The following is a 17,570-nucleotide window of genomic DNA, read 5'->3' as shown; positions in this document are numbered from 1 at the left end:
GAAGTCTGAGAGATCCCCTTTTGCTTCTTTCTTGTCTCACTGATCTGGAACCCAGGTTGTCAGCTGGCTCCCAAGCAGACAAAGCCCTCTTAAATTATTTTCTGGGTGCTTGTTTTTCTCCTTCTTAATTAAAGATGTTTGGTGCTGAGACTGGGCTCTGTTTGGTGCTGAGACCAGGTAGACGAATGCATAAATGCATGCATAAATATTTGCTGTAACAAAATTGGGAGACTTCTTATGTTATTTTTCTGTTTACTAAAAGCCACAAGTGAAAAGGGACCCCTCAAGTAACTTTTAAAATGTAAGTGCATTGGCATTTAGTGAGCAGGGCCAGGGGGAGGGGGAAAGAGAGAGAGAGAGAGAGAGAGAGAGAGAGAGGAGAAGAAAAAATAGAACTTATATAGATTTTATATACTTTTCCTGTTATCCTGTAATTCAAATGAATTAATGAATACTTAATGTACAAATTCATAGATTCATGGGTCTCATTTTCCTCCTGTGGAATCAGAATCTCCAGGCTGTAGGTCTGGAATCTATAAATTTGTATTTTAGCAGCTTCTCCAAGTGATGAGTATACCAAATAAAGGTTGAGAACCACTTCCCTATTCTGGATGCAAAAGCAGGACATCATTCCCATTTCCTCCATATTTGCAAAATTTGGGAGGTTGAGTAAAGACTTTTCTGAGTTTCCCACTGATATACTGGGAAGGAGGTTCTTTTAATTTCCAAAGTTATTAGAAGTTTTAAAGAATGTCTCTGTCTTCTGGGGGTTTCCTGACAGGCCTTACTCACAGCTTCTTCCTTTGGCTTGCCCTGTCCTGGTATTGCAACGTTCTCACATCATTCTACCCCCTCTTCACAGCGTGTGCAACATCTTCCCCTACACACACACACACACACACACACACACACACACACACGCACAGAGAGACAACACACACACAAAATTGATTACTTTATATGTTTCTTTAAAACCATTCCTTTTTTTAAATCTTAGTTTTATTTTAAAACAAAATTTTATGTCACAGTAAACGAAAAACCTGTATAATTTGCCGTACATTGATGGTAGTCAGACAATGAAAGTCTAAAGTTATTGTTTCTTTTTTTTTTTTTTTTTTTTTGAGACAGAGTTTCACTTTGTTGCCCAGGCTGGAGTGCAGTGGCACGATCTCGGCTCACTGCAATCTCCACCTCCTGGGTTCAAGCAAGTCTCCTGGCTTAGCCTCCCAACTAGCTGAGATTACAGGAATGTACCACCACATCTGGCTAATTTTTGTATTTTTAGTAGAGATGAGGTTTCACCATGTTGGCCAGCCTGCTCTTGAACCCCTGACCTAAGGTGATCTGCCTGCCTTGGCCTCCCAGAGTGCTAGGATTACACGTGTGAGCCACCATGCCCGGCCCTAAGATTATTATTTCATTTCTTTACTAAATGACATTGCTTGCTAAAGTCTCTGAATCTGAGGTCTTCTCTTTCTGACAAACAAGGGTGAGAGGTGTTAAAAATAGGTAATCACCAAAAAAAGACTTTCTCTTGACTTGCCAGAGGCATGGAAATGGTATTGCAGAAGGGATATTACTTTCACTTGCAACTCAATGCTACTTAATCTACCATTCGTGGTAGGAAAATGTTTATTGGGATAACTCTGGCTTAAATAATGTTCAAGGATGGACTTGCTTTCCTCATTAAAACTGCATAATTGGAGATGATGGTTTGAGTCAGTGCTCTCTAACCCTTGCCCCTAGAGATATGCTTTTGGCTCCTTGGGTTTTCTCATTTTAACTCCTAAGAACCATATCACCATCATTTAGTCCTTCAAATAATATTTATTGAGCACCATCTAAGTGCCAGGCCTTGTGGGCATGAAGGCAATGAGACACATCTACCTCCAAAGTCATAAGCTCAGAGTCATGGTGATGATTTTAATAATTTACCATTTATTGGGCACTCACTGTATGCAAAGCACCATTTCAAGCACTTCACTGGTATTAATACTTGACTTCTCCCAACTACCCAGAGGGGGTTTTATTATACACATTCTACCAGTAAGGAAATAAAGGCATGGAGAGGATTATTAACTTGTTAATAGAATGACTAAAATGTATTGACCACTTACCATGCATGGACCATTTACCATTTTCTTCATTGCAAATACCACTGTACTAAGCGTATTATCTGGTTTATCTCAATTAATCCTCATAAAAAACCCTATGAAATGAGTCCTTTTATTAGGTCTGTTTTGCTAATGAGGAAACAAACTCCGGGAGGCGAAGATGCCTAAGGTCACACCGAGATGAAATAATTGTTGGAGGGAAATGGAGCCCAGGCCTGTCTGTCAGACTCCAGGATGATCCCCTTGCCCAGGGACTGATTTGTCTAATGGGGGTGGAGAAGCATGTGAAGAAGCCACTCCAGGGCTCCAGGAAATGTACTTGGAAAAGTGTGGCCTCTTTCGCTGTGTGGTCAATTCTACAAGGTGGGCAGCTCCTACATTCTCCTAGCTACTCCTTTTCTTGGTTTCCACTTTGGCTCAGAGAACGATAGACTGACAGTTTGCAGTAAGACCCTTACACATAACTGGAGGAGCAAAATAGAAGACAGAATTACAGAAGATATTCATGGCTAACCTAGTCTGATTTTTCCTGGACGGTTTTCAGTAGATGCATCTTTTTCACTCGCACTCTGCCTGCAACCTTTTGATCTGTCTCCGGACCATGGCCATGGCTCCTCTGTCATTGATCTAGTCCAAGTTAGCATAGCATTTGACTGCATTGATGTAGATGCCTCTTGAGTGGTTGGCCTGCTTGCAAACTGGGTCCCCGACAAATCGCAGGGCAGCCAGAGGACCCTGTCAAACCCAAGTCAGATCCTGACTCTGCCCTGGCACCCTCCAAGCCTCCCCACCTCGGTGCCAGCCCCAGCTCCTTACTTGCTTATCCTTACCCTCCCCACTCACCCTCCCCTTCTGCTCCGGCCACTCAGCTTCCCAGCTGCTCCTCCTGTTCCTCTGAGTAGCTCCAGCCCCAGCTTTTCAGCCGTGCCTGGCATTGACTTCCTCCAATGAGGTGTGTTTTCCTGCAACCACTTCACTCCAGACCCCCTGTCAGTATCACTTCCGCAGTCAGGGACCTTTTCTGATCATCTTATCCAAAACAGCCACTTCCTGTCATGCTCTACCCCTGCGAACACGCTCTGCTAACACCACATGGACTGTCTGCTGACTAGTCCCGGATCTGTCCTCCACACTCAATGTAAGCTCCAGGAAGGCAGGCACTTTGTCATTCAGATGCAAGGCTCCAGTTCCAGCATCTCCTGCAGCACCTGGTACCCAGCCACAACCTCCCTCCCATCAACACACTTGTTCATAAAGTCCTAAGGCAGGCAGCAGAATCTCCCCCATGCTGGCTCTCCGGGATCCCATATCTCTTTGTCCTAAGATACATCTGAACAGGCAGCCAGCCAGCTTCCCTTCTTCCTGCTCTCAGGCACTTATCTGAAGGTGACAATTAAAAAGTGAAGAAGGCGTTACCAGGAAACAGCCCGCCCGTAGCCTATTGCCATTAGCTTAACAACCCCTAAGCTTTGCCGCCTGGGGCCTGAGGGAATGAACGCAGGTTCCCTATGGGGGAGGGGCAGAGTTGCCAGGTCCTCGGGGGGCCGGGAGCACCTGGAGAGCGCAGGCCAGGAAGGCCCTTGGAGAGGCAGGGAGAGGCTGAACCTCAGGGTCAGAAATGAGGATCCTCCACCCCTTCCCCTCCATCCATGTTCCCAGCAAGCACTGTCTAGAAGATGAATGAACAATATTTACCGCACGAAGGGCTATCACCGCTCTTCAGTTGAAGGCAGTGATGCCACAATAAACAAAATACAAGATTATGACAAAAATCATCATCTTTTGGTCATTAATAGTTTCTAGTTTGAAACATATTCTAAAAACGGCTAGGATTCGCAATTGGTCCAGAGGTCTGCTAAAAGTTTTAGACCTGTGAAAGAGATCCTTCTACCTGAAGGTAATTAATTAGTATAGAAAGCAATACAGGAATGAAAGTATGCATTGATTTATTTACAGCTTCACTTATTCATTCATCAGAAAATACTTGGTTAGTGCCTAATAGTTACCAAAGACTAACTCAGGTGCCTAGATTTCTCCCAGAATTCCTGCAGAAGAGAAAACACAATTAAGTGCAAGAATTAAAAACATTCATTTGCGTGGAAGACCCCATGTAAATACTGGGCCTGCACCAAGCTTTTTCTATGTATCACATAATGTAACTATCACAAGTAAAATGTGAGGTGAGCAACATCCTTATCCCCATCTGACAGATGGAAACATGGCGGTGCAGTGAGGTGAGGAAACCATGCCTCTGGGTGCACAGCTGGCTGCAGTTGGATCCCAGGTGTTCTTGGCTCTTAACGTTGCCTTTCCACAGCCTCGCCGTAACCCATCACAGCAAGAATCCCTCTACGAAGGCTGGGAATGTGTTTTTATCTCCAGCTGCCACCTCTATCATCCTAAGCATCCCACTCACCATCACCAGGGGCTGGATAAGTAGACTAAGAGAACAGACACACCCAAGTCCATCATCACTTTTGAAATACACACAGGGCCTATCTATGTTCTGCTAATTACCGAGTCAGATCACATCACCTCCCTGCTTGGACTCCTCCAGTGGAACCTCGTCCCACCTACAATCCAATCCGGAGGTCGTCCGTGACCTGCTCTTCTGCCTGCCTTTCCTGTCTCCCTTCTTCTCACGCTCCCGCATCTTAACCTGCTCCAGCCACATGGGCCTCCTACATATTCCTCCAACAGGCCAGTCGACTCTGGCCTTAGGCGTTTGCACTTCCTCCTTCCTCTGCCTGGGCTGCTTCTCCCAGCTCTGTGCTTGGCTGGTCTCTCACTTTTCATTCAGGTCTGATCAAATCACCACTTTAGAAATATCATTCCTGACCACTCTGTATAACATGGCAGCCCTCCGTCACTCTGTACTCCTTGCAACCTGATTTATTCTCATGAAATGCAGTTAGCATGGTTTAATACTGTATTATATATTTATTTCTTTGTTAGCTTTTAGGCTCACCCACAAGAATATTAGCTGTGAGGGCAGGGGCTTCTCTATTCTTGTCTACTGTTATTTCTGCAGCACCTAGAACGATTCCTGGCACACATTAGATGCACAGTCCGTATTTGTTGAACAAATGAATGCATGAATGCATGTGTGCACACATGAAAGAACAATCCATAACGAGGCAACTTCAGATGACAGGAGTTGGCCTGAGGATTCTATTTGGAGATGCCACTAAAGGCAGCATCCTCGGTCTAGGCTCTCAGTTTACCCCCATAGTTTTAGACATCACAATAGACGCAGGGGGAGCATCATAAGACTGAGGGTTCTTCCTTGGGTCTTTCCTAGCAATTCACTACGAGTGATAGTGATAGATAAAGGATCATAATAAATTAAATGCATGGGACTTGGAAGCAGGAAGAGCTGAGTTTAAAACTTAGCTTGGCCACTGCACGACCTTGAATGAGTTACCGTGCAACTTACTCAGATTCTCATCAGTAAAACAGGGATTAGAGTCGAATGTTATAAGGAATGAGACTCAGCCCAAATGTGCCCTCCTCTGAGAGGTCTCCCCTGACCATCCACGTCCCTGCTGGCCTAATTCCTGCTCTCGTAATTTTGCTTTTATGAAACTATTGTCACCATAAAGCTGTTTTCTATACAGAAATGATCTTTTCCTTTATACGTTTATTGGTATGTTCTCTAGCTTCCCCCAGCTGGAGGGCAAGATCCCCAGGGATCATCCCCATCCTATTCACCTCCAGGTCCCAGGTAGTAGAACAGCATCTAGCACATAGTAGGAACTCAAGAAGTAACTGCTGTGTAAATGAATACATGTAAACATACAAAGCACATGGTACGTAAACAGCACTTGTTTAGTGGCAGATATAATTGTTACTGTTGTTACTGTTGGTGGTGGTGCTACAGATTCTATTTCTTGGGAAAGAAACATCTTTTTGGGCTCCAAACAGCCCAGCGTGAGTCTGCCGCAGGAGAAGAGGCTAAAACACTACTTAACCATTGTGTTTCAAGGCTTACAAATCAAAATGCATCCATCTCTTTTTTTTTTTTTTTTTAAGCCCTGGATCCCTTGTTCTGTGATAATTGGTAAGTTGTTGTTTCTCTGTTAATATAAATTTTCCATGGTCTGGTTATTCACGGTAAAGACGCACCATTCCCTCTTATCAATGCACTTTCTCAGCCCTTGTCCTCATACAATCCTTTCAACACACCTGGAACATCAAAAGAACTAGAATTGTCCCCGATGTTATAGATTAGAAAGTGGAGGGCAGAGATTTGAGTAGCCTGCTCAAGTTTACACGACTGAATGCGAATTAGACCTGGAGACTTGAACCTGAATCAGTCTGATTCCAAAACCTCACATTCTTATGCGGAGGGGAAGGTTTATCTCTAGAGCTTGCCCAAAGCTAAATAACTAGCACGGGGCAAGGCTGCAACCCGGACCCGAGTCACTTTCCTTTACTCCACTGTTCCATCCACAGCCTCAAATCTAATCCCCAGGGGGAAAACAAGAAGCGCTCAGCAATGTACCCAACTTTCTAATAGAGGAAAATAGCCAAAGGCCCTTCTGATATAAAACGCATTTACAGCTTTTCATTTTGGCATTTCTTCTGTACCAAATGGTACCGTATGCATAGAATAGATTTGACTCTTCTCTACAGCATCATCTTGGCCCAGAAGCTATTCATATCTCTCTGGGGCATAAAAGAGAGGCTCCTAAATACATAAAAAATTCCAAGGTTTTGATAAATTGAAGTGATTTAAGGTAAGCCCTGAACAGTTTATATAGAGATATTTATATGCTGCTGCTCTCACTTACACAAGTCATTTTTCCCCTATAGAAGACCTTGACCCTCTGTCTCATTTTTGTGACTCCCATGTCACCAGATTTCATGGATTTTTCATGATGCAGTAAAGCATTACGGAAGTTTCTTTCGAATTCATTACAAACAGAATGGCTGCTGCCAACTCTGTTTTTATCTCATTCTGCCCTTCGTAACTATTTTCATTAAAAACAGTAACTGTCTTCTACCCATCTTAATATCTAAACTATGTAATTTCCATAGAAATGGCTTAGATGTAGCTTTAAGAAGAAAGCTCTGGGGTGATTTTAGAGTATTTATTCAGTTCTGAAAGCACTCAAATAATTAAGACCAGTGATGTTAATTTTTGTACTAACAGAAAATTAGTACAGATGCTGACCACACACCCCCTCCTTTTTTTAAAACCCACCTTCGTGTCTAGCAGCTTTGTGGAAACATGAGGCCTTTCCTTTAGCGTAAATGGACACTACAGCTTTTCAATTAAATTAGTCTTTGGAGAGAGATGCAAAAGAGCTAAAAAGCTCCTTAAAAAATCTTCCCTGCTTCACCGCTTCTCATTTGCTAAGAAGAGATGTTTAGTTAAAATGCAATGCTGTTGTCTTCTTACCCTGCCGAAACAAAGTTCTCTCAGTCTTGAACCCTGAGCTAGCTATCTTATAAAGATTATTGAGGTCTTTCTTTTGGTTTGCATGCCCACATTTGGTTTTCCAAAACAATTTTTTAAAAAGGCTTTTGTAGTATAGTGTCTTACATCTGTGTGTCTAGAGAGAGTTTCATTAGACTCTGCTGCAGGCTCGGGTACTAAGTAGGGGGATATTGAAACTGTTTTTTAAATGACACAGGTAGAAAGAGAACTCCCATTTAGATGAGCAGAATTCAAGACAAATGCTTTCAAATATGATCCAGGTATTCCTTCCCCCGTTTAATTTCTCTAAGCTCATTATCTCTAAAACTTTTGCATTGTATGTTTTCCTGTTGTTATGTGTAGCTAAATAATACTGATATATTAATAAGAGGATTATCTTGCTGTGCCTCCTGAATTTTAATTTCTAAAATTTTAAATAGTTTCAGGCATTACTTCAGCATCCCAGAATATTTGAGGGTACCCAAGGGATGTCTTTCTCAATGGGGGAAATGCAAAAAAATGGAGGGAGGCAACAACTGAGAATTCCAAATGGCCATTTTAATGACTTTCAAATGCTTCCGAATTATTTAATCATTTCATTCATGGAGTTTGCTTTGGAAACAAATATATCAGCAATTCCCACTTGCATCTCAGATTTCTCTTCTGTGTGTCTGTGTATGTACATTTTGTCTTCGAACGGACATCAGTCTGATACCCTCGGACAAAATAATTTCTCAGAGAAAATGAGCAGTATGAATACGGCCACCCTGCTGGAGATGCTCCCTGTTCCTGTGTAAGTCCAAGTAGAAACTATGTGTTTGCAGAGATGCTTTCTTATTAGTTTGCAGACCTAGACTAGCAGTGAACTGCTGGGCTCCGAAGTCTCTAATTTTTATTACGATGTTTTAAAAATCTGATGTATCTTGAAATCCACTTTAAATGTTATCTCTATACCTTCTTCTCAGAAAAACTTTCCAAAACAAGTGAATGAAAGGTCAGTAGGAAGAAAAAAAAAGAAATTATAAATCCAGTTAAATAGCGTTACATGTTCGAGGCACATAAATAGATGGTGTTTTTTTTTGCTGTAATATCCAGGTAAGCACTCTGCACTTTCTTATGTGGTTAGAGTGACTAAACTCCTCCTGTAACTGAAGAGCTGCTTGCCAAAGATCACCCTAAGGAATGTGAGAATTTCTAAGTTTAAACGGAACTTGTAAAACGTTAAAACAACAACAACAACAACAAAAAACCATACCAGTTGTTGCAAATCACAGAAAAAATGGAATATAAAAACCTATTCTAGGGTAAAGTAGACTGTATAAAGATAGAAGGATAAGCTCTCTCTGATTACAGACTACAGTAAAAGATAGTCTATATTTATCACAACATTAGAAAATTAAAATACGTTTCTCCCAAAGAAATAAAAATATAAAAGCGTTCTCAACGTGCGAAGCAATAAAATTATTTGTGTGCCAGGCTTCTTTTAATACCACTGTGATTTTTTTAATAAAAGTCGTTCAGTTTGATTGTAATTAAATATGTAATGAAAAGGCACTGCTTCAGGGAAGCGATGCAAGACACTCTCTAACTGTTAGTTTAATGTATTTCCAACTGACTTTGCATCAAACGAAAATGATACTCTGTGTATGCCTGGCCTTAATATAGAATTTGTTCGGCAATTTCTGTGTGTTTTTTAAAGGGGACATGGGGAGAAGAAGCAGGCATTGCCTTTGAAATAGTGGCTCAGTCTTCCCAGACCATGACATTTCCAAATAAATGGACAGTATAAATACAGTGATGGAAAGGGAAGGTCGACTTTGGATATTTACCTCGTGTCAGCTAATTACAGGCACAGCACAAACATGACCAGGGCCTAGGTTTTCTTCTTGGTTGACTTCCTAAGCTCAACTGCAGTGATGAACAGAGAGGCATCATTTCAGTGGCTTTAAAAAATGCCAGGCTCAGTCTGTACCCTTTCCCCTACCCCCCAATCGCCAAAACCTGCTCAATGGAGAGCACAATTCCCAAGGCCCTGGGAAGAGAGACAGATCAATTCAGGTATTATCCTTTGGAGAAATTCCATCAAATGAATGAGAAATCAGCTGGGATGAAATGAAAGCATAAACCTCCATTGAAGAATATGCCCCAAATCAAGCTGCTTCAGGAACAGACCTGCCGAAGGTACTTGGGAGGTATTTGTTGGGTGCTAAGCATTCCCAAAGGGTAGCAATAGAATGAGCAAGTGGGAGATAAGGAAATATAAAGCGGAAGAAAAAAATGTAGACTGTTTCTGAGGAACGTTTCTACCCTCCCCAAAAGTAGCCTTCAACATCCAAACTCTCAAGCCTCAGAGAAGATTTTCATTGTCAAGAAGTTTCCCAGATCCCCTTGCTCCCTTACAGTTTCCACTAGAACTCTCTCCGTCACTTGCAATCTGCTGATTAGGGTTAACGTATTGTGTCCTGATATGGCAGATTAAAAATGAAATCAATAAATGCCTAAAACAAATGGGCTTTTGAGACGTCCTATTCAATGCGAGTCTTTAAGGGTGAGGTGAGAGATGGAAGGAGGAAATCAGGATGGGAGTGGGGAAAGGACCACTTAAGCAAATCAATTTCAGTCCAAAATGTTGTGTGGACCAAGTGATTTCAAGGTATCTATTCCTTTTTCAGAGATCTGCCTTACGTAACAAGAATGGCCAGAAGCCAAAAGAGTTTGTGCTGCTGTGACCCTTTGGGGTTTATTGCGTGCGTGTGTGTGTGTGTGTGTGTGTGTGTGTGCATGCGTGTTATTCCATTCATTTGTTAAAATCATACTTTTGGACAAGTGAAGGAATCCATAGCATGCGATATTTAAGTGTTCAAGATGGGAACTTGTCTTTCTGAAGGATATTTAAACAAAGTGAGAGAGCCAGGGTCCCAAATCTACCTGATTCCTAGTCTCTTGAATCCTGACCCATTAGACAGTAAATTAAAGTTAAACTTCACCCTGAGCTATCTGCCTCCTCCCTCCATTCTGTTGGTTGAGATTTCTGAGACCTCACCCATTATTTCAGAGTCGCCACTATCGTGAGGGGGAAAAGAGATCTCCGAGGTCATTTCTGCTCTGTTGCAGTGTTCAGAGTTGTCCCTGCTGACTGTTTCCCATGTAAATAACCTGTGCTATTAAGGTGCAAATTGCAACTTTTAAGTAATGATTGCTAATAGTCTAATGTTTACTGCCACACAAGGACATTCATGAAAACAAAATCTGCATTATTCATCTCCATATTAAATAAACAAAATAAATTGAGGGAGCTGTTCTTTCTTGCAAAACTCTCCTCAGATCTGGTTGATCGGAAAGCCTCTGAGAGTCAGCAAGAAGGAAACATCTAATCGCTTTGGGTGGGCAGGGGCCGAATCTTATAACTTCCATACATATTATATATTCATAAGATGTGCTCACAAAAGACTTTGTATTCTATTGCAATTGACTGTCATTAATATAAAAACAGTTCAGGATGGTGAAATAAAATACCATTATACATGTGTGCACACAGAGACTGAGATAGGCTGTAGAGAATCAAGAGTTAGACTGTAAGTCTACAGTCTTACATTTTTAACCACGCTGCATCCTGCAAAATGCGAACAAATCAAAACCCCATTCTGCTTTATTTTACTTTCCTGCTATTTTCTGTATCTTCCCTCAAATGCATACAGGAGAAAAATGCTGGTACTGAATCCTGCAATATTTTCAGGTAATAGTGAATGCGTTTTAATGGTGAGTGAAATATACATCTAAGAAAGCAAGCAAGCACACACAACACAAACCCCTGGGGTATGGTAGGCTGCTTTCTCAACTTTTTTTTCTTGCCCTAAGTAATAGTATGGTGGAATAGCATAGCTTAAGAAAGCCAGGAAGAATGACATTTCAGAGGAAGATACTCTGATTTAGCTGTTTCCTTAAAGAGAATTGTCCCCTCACATCCCTTCCCCCTGAAGGGGGAGGACTATAACAAATAAAGACTAAAATTCTTCATCGCTTACAATATCATTCTGTTTATTCTATTTAGATACCTGCTTTAGTAGAAAGTTCTGTAATTGATTCCTTGAAACATAGAACTTAAAACTAATGATACAAAGGAATCAAATTGCCTGGAACAGTTCTTGGGAAAAAGAGCACTCCGGAGAGCCTCAGCTCTGATCCACTCACAGGCTTTTTCTATCTCCCATTATTCATTAATCAAGCTAGAAATCAAGCTTTCAACATCAGTCCTTGGGTGTAATTACTTACAGTTGTGCATTGTGTTTAATTTTAAGCAGTGATAAAAGTTAGTATGGTCATAATCTTAGAAGTCACCTTTTCCCCTTTCCTGGATGTTAACTAGCTACAGAACCCCATAGTGGCTAACTTTACTTGTGAATAACCACTTCAGCTGAAATAGAGTAGGGCATTGATGACCTCAGATGAACGGAAGAAGCACTGCATGAAAATCTATCTCCTTTATTAATATTTGAGCAAATAAACAAGGTAAGACGGCCCTCACTGTGTACGAAATGAATTATCCTTTTTCAGCTTAAAAAGGGTTTCCACTTCTTCTGGTGAAAATAATAAGAATGATACAAAACAAACATACAAAGACAGTAGGAATATAACGGGCCAGAAAACTGAAACTATAGTTGCAAGTTTCTAACACACACCCCCCCTACACACATACCAATAAACTAGCCAGCACCAACAGATACAGCTTAATGAAAAGAATCTAATTTAAATAATGTGATACAGCATTATGTTACGTACACCTGGATCCTTATCGATCAGAGGATAATTATAATCAAAGTTGAGCAATTCTGAGCAATGCACTTTTTGTAATGAGCTTACTAAAGGAGACATGTCCAGTCATTCTGGTAATTTAAATTACTGCCTAGTTGTTGATAGTCTTTACCGGAACAACAAGGAGAAAAAAAAAGAGTAATTTTCAGGGCAGTATCAATTCTTGCTGGACTGTAGCCCAGGGTTCTCTTTTGGAACAACAATAAGAACGTTATCTCTAATAATGTAGTTACACTTAAACTTATGTTGCCAGAACTAGATGCAGCAGTCTCGCTCTTCCTGGGTCTCAAAGGCCATTGCACACATCCACACGCTGTCAGATTGCAAAGCAGCCTAAGTTTTAGGAAATAAGTGAGTTAAATGCAGAAAGAGACAAAGGTAGGAAAGAGACATTGTTTTTATAGAAAGTGACCAGAGTCAAAAAAAGAAAACTTCACTGATGAGGCAAGTTCCAAATATATATGTCACTAAAAATATTTTAATTATTTTGCTTTTAGGGAAACAATCGGAAAATATGAATCCACACTGTATCAATACTTCCACATGACACTCGAACCAACTTACAAATAGTTAGGGAAGCAATTCTGTGCTCAGAAGGAATAATAATTGTGGATATTTCAAAACACCTATATTGCTATTTGGGCTTGAATCAGGCGAGGAAGGAGGATGAGCGTGGTCATTTGGCACATTCAGACAAGGGACCCACTCTCTTCAGATTTCTAACTAGCTTTGGATTTGTTCTAAGGGTGACTTTGTAAAGTTTATGAAAGTGTTCCACCAAACTTCTCCCTATGTTTTGCTAGAGCTGGAACAGAATGAAATTCGGAGGTGCGTCTGCAGAAGAGCAGCCTTACCTAATGCTGCCTAAATCAAGAGGGCAAAGACAGAGAGAGAAGAAAAAAACAATTAAACAAGCTTTTTGCGAAAGCCCTGATTCAACTAAAGGACACAAAGAAATAAAAACGTCCACATTAAAAGTCAAACAAGATAATAATTGTGCATGTCTGGCTCTGAATATAGAGGGCAAGGTTTGCGTCACTGGCACTCTGAGTTACCATGGTGAGTGATTTATTGATATATATCAAGAATGAATAGATCAAAGGCAGCGAGATGACAGGTGATCAATCAAATGTCAAATCAAAACTAGCAATCAAGTGGAAAGCTGATTTTTCAGTGGGTGGGTCTGGCAGAAGAAAAATGAACTTTCATATTACACTTCCGAGAAACAAAACCCCAGCATACTATTAAAAAAGCAATTAAGCAACCCAAAGGGGGGAAAAAAAAAACACCTTAGGTCTATTGTACTGATCCATTAACCTGTTCCTATCTTGTTTGTGGAGGAATAAGAAAGGGTTCAGATGGGATAGTTCTTATGGTACAAATCATTTCACAAAGTTTGCAACTCTCTGGGCAAAGAAAATCCGGAGCTGTTTAAATTTCTATGGGGCATTTACTACCTTCCCCACTTTATTAAAAGTAGGGAAATTGTTAATTAGATTTCCCAATATGGATCCTTTTGAACAGCATACGCAAAGATTCACCCTTTTCCTGGGGCATTTTGTCCACCTTGGTGATGAACGCTAAACTCCTATTGCTTGCCCCAAAGCCTGCGTGCAGCCCGGGTGTTGGGTATGCCTCACCCTTCAGCGCCCAAGCCCCAGTGAGAGGAGACGCTGTCCCTGGAGGCCAGAAGCCACTGGCGCTGACCACACTGAGGGATGCGGAGGTGGAGGGGCTGTCTCCCTACTCCGCACCCCAAATCCTCAACCCGACTATGGCCCGAGAGGCAAGAAATAGACTGGGAGAAAGTTAGGGGAGGGGTAGAGTGTGGAGGAAAAAAAGTTTAAGGAGGAAAGGCTTGGTGGGATAGCTCCCCCCAACCCAACCGGAGCTTGGAAGGGGAGGAATTGGGAGACCAGAGAAGGCGCGAGAGAGGACGGGTTACTAGAGGGGCACCCGGCGCAAACTCCCCCGAAAGCTTAAGTGGGTGGTGCCCCCGGGCACCCAGGGGCAAAGAGGGCGGGCGAGGAGCGCGGCGCGCAGGGCAGCCCCGAAGCAGAGCCGTTTCTCTTACCTGCCGCCCGCTTGGGTGCCTGCTGTTTTCTCCTCGGCATCCTCTACTTCGCTCCAGTCCCACTTCTGGCGCCCCAGCCCCGAGCCGCGCGCCGGGGCCCGCTGTCTCTCTGGCCTCTCTGGGTCTCCTCCGCCTCTTGCCCGGTGGCTCCTAGGACGTCACTCGGCCTCTGTCCCCCTGACGATCCCCCCTGCAACTCCTCCAGCACGGGCCAGAGACCCCCCTCTCTGGGTGGCAGACACGGGTGGCTTGTGCCGGCTGCTTTCAAGTAGAGGTTGGTTCTGCCTTGTTTGTTTGTTTGTTTTGGATTTTTTTTTTCCTCTCTCTCTCTTTTTGTTTTTGCTTTTGGATTTTTTTTTTTGTTTTGTTTTTGCGTTTTTTTTTGGTGACTGTTGAGACACTTGATTTCTTTATTAAACATCCAAGATCGGGTTCGGATGGAAGGGACGAGGGGCGCACACGCGCCTCACGCACACTCGCGCGTAAAGATAAGGAAAAAAAAGGCAATCCTGGGAAGGTAGTGGGTTTCTTCTTCTTTTTCTTCTTCTTCCTTCTCCTCTTTCCCTCCTCCTCCTCCTCCTCCACCTCCTCCTCCACCTCCTCCTTCTTCTCTTCCTCCTCCTCCTCCTCCTCGATGATCTCTATGGCGGATTCGTGCCGGGGGGAGAGCGATCACTCACTGTAGGTTTGTGGCTGCTGTCAGATCCCCGTCTGTGAGTGATATGCGAGAGGACAGGAGCGGGTTTTGGAAAGACAGAAAATCTGGAATCCACTCACTCACACACGCACACACACACAGACACACACACAGACACACTCACACACGCACTCACACGCGCACGCACCCCCGCTTCCTCGCACACACACACTCACACCCCCCACATAGGCACACACACACACAAACACACACACACACCCTCGCACACACAAGACAGGGCGAGGCGATGCCAGCAAACATCGATCCCGCTGAACAAACTGAACATTAACAAACTCCTCCTCCTCCTCCTCTCCCCGCGACCTGATGACAGGGAGAAATTTACTCCCCAGCCGCAGAGCGCCAGGCAGCGGGAGCCTATTAAAGGGACAGCGTCCCGCCGGGGAGAGGGGTTGGGGGCGGGGGCCCGGGCGCGCCGGCCCAGGCCCCTCCGTGCGCCCGGGCTCCGCCGGGGTGAGGGCGTGCCCACCGGGCGCGGGGACACCCCTCCGGGAGGAGGAAGGGGCGGAGGCGGGGGGAAAAGAGGTGAGGAGGGAAGGGGGTGCGGGAGAGAAAAAAAGGAGGCCGGGTGATGATGTCTGAACTCTGAAGCTGGGAGGCTGGGAGGGAGGTTCAGGGGCCAGGTTGGCTGAGCAGCAAGTACCATGCACAATATTGGGAGAGGGAGAACTTAGGTTTGTTCGGGGCGGGGAAAGGGGGGAGGGGACCTTATGTGGTGAGGACCTGCATCCTCTAAGTCTTAACCTGATGCCTCAGAATGTCCTCCCCACACCCGCTTCAGTTTAGTGCCCCTGTTCCTCCCACCTTCTCGCTAATCAATGGGTGGTCATAAAAATAAAAATCTCCCTTCTGCCTACTTTACGGTATAATATTCCTCTTTTTGTTTCCTTTGAAGAGTATTTGTTGAGCACCTACTATGTGCCTATTCTGGAGACACAGAGGCCACATAGAAAGGGAAAGTGGTGGCCCTGTTGGTATTTACATTCTAATGGGGGAGCGCAGACAAGTGGCCCCAGCTATCCAGTCTTTGCTTACATTCTCCTTCTCCTAGAGGTCTACCTCACTTAAAATATCACACACACACACACACACACACACACACACACACACACACACTCCCTGTCCCATTTCTCCACTTCATTATTCCCCAGCGAGCTGATCAGTGTCGCACAGGTTATAGACGGTTTTCTATTTTGTTTACTGTACGAGTTCCCGTCTTGAATGTAAGCTCCAATGGGAGGAATAATTTTTGCCTCTTTGTTCTGTTGTATCCCTAAGTGTTGGCAAAGCATAAGACATATGGTAAGTGCCCACTAAAATATTTGTTGAGTGAATGAAAAGGAAGCAAACAAATAAACAGGATACTTTGAGTGACTCGCTCCATAAAGATGTTAAACTGAGTACTGTAATAGTGTCTAAGGGGGTGCGTAGCTCTAGATTCAATGTAGGAGATGGCATTTGAGTGCAGAGAGATTGAAGTGAGCATGTGATTATTGAGTTCTGCTATCGGCCAGGCACCTTTTGAGGTGTTGGGGACAGGTCTGTGAACAGGATGAACCTAGACCCTGCCCTCAAGGAGTGCTCCTTCTAGTGAGAGGGAAAAGCAATTGAGGGCATTTAATGCAGGCTGGGACTAGACGTCTTTCTCTTTTTCTTTCTTTCTTTTTCTTTCTCTCTCTTTCTCCTTCTTTCCTTCTCTTTCTCCTTCCTTCCTTCCTTTTTTCCCTTCCCTTCCTTCCTGCTTTCTTTCTTTTAATTTCAATAGCTTTAGGGGTTAAAGTGGTTTTTGGTTACATGGACGAATTGCGCAGTGAAGTCTGGGATTTTAGTGCACCCATCGCATGAGTAGTGTACATTGCACCCAACAGGTAGTTTTTCATTCCTCACTCCCTTCCCATCCTCCTCCCTTCCGAGTTGCCAACGCCTACGATACCTCTCTGTATGCCTTTGTGGACCCATGCGTTAGCTTCTACTTATAAACAACAATATGCAGTATTTGGTTTTCAATTCCTGAGTTACTTTACCTAGAATAATGGCCTTCAGCTCTACCCAAGTTGCTGCAAAAGACATTGTTTTGTTCTTTTCTATGGCTGAGTAGTATTCCATAGTGTATTTATATGTATATATATATGTACATTTGTGTGTATACACACACACATACACGCACACACCACATTTGCTTTATACACTCATTAGTTGATGGGCACTTACGTTGATTTCATATCTTTGCAGTTGTGCTGCAATAAATACACACGTGCAGATGTCTTTTTGACATAATGACTTCTTTTCCTTTGGGTAGATACCCGGTGGTGGGATTGCTGGATCAAATGGTAGATCTACTTTTAGTTCCTTAAGAAATCTCCGTACTGTTTTCCATAGAGGTTGCACTAATTTACATTCCCACCAACAGTGTATAAGAGTTCCCTTTTCCCC

General features: G+C 43.2%; 1 protein-coding gene across 2 annotated transcripts in view; it reads right to left on the bottom strand.

Annotated features, from left to right (window-relative positions):
* Positions 1-15,432, bottom strand: part of TSHZ2 (teashirt zinc finger homeobox 2) — a 509,991-nt gene extending 494,559 nt beyond the window's left edge. For both annotated transcript variants that reach the window (XM_003932591.4, XM_010343129.3), the window contains exon 1: positions 14,423-15,432. In XM_003932591.4, the coding sequence (XP_003932640.1) occupies positions 14,423-14,462 (40 nt within the window). In that variant the 5' untranslated portion in view covers positions 14,463-15,432. The remainder of the gene's footprint in view (positions 1-14,422) is intronic.
* Between the last annotated feature and the right edge of the window lie 2,138 nt (positions 15,433-17,570).

This window comes from Saimiri boliviensis, chromosome 9 (assembly GCF_048565385.1).
Source record: "Saimiri boliviensis isolate mSaiBol1 chromosome 9, mSaiBol1.pri, whole genome shotgun sequence".
NCBI lineage: Eukaryota > Metazoa > Chordata > Mammalia > Primates > Cebidae > Saimiri > Saimiri boliviensis.
This window is presented reverse-complemented; position numbering and strand designations above follow the sequence as displayed.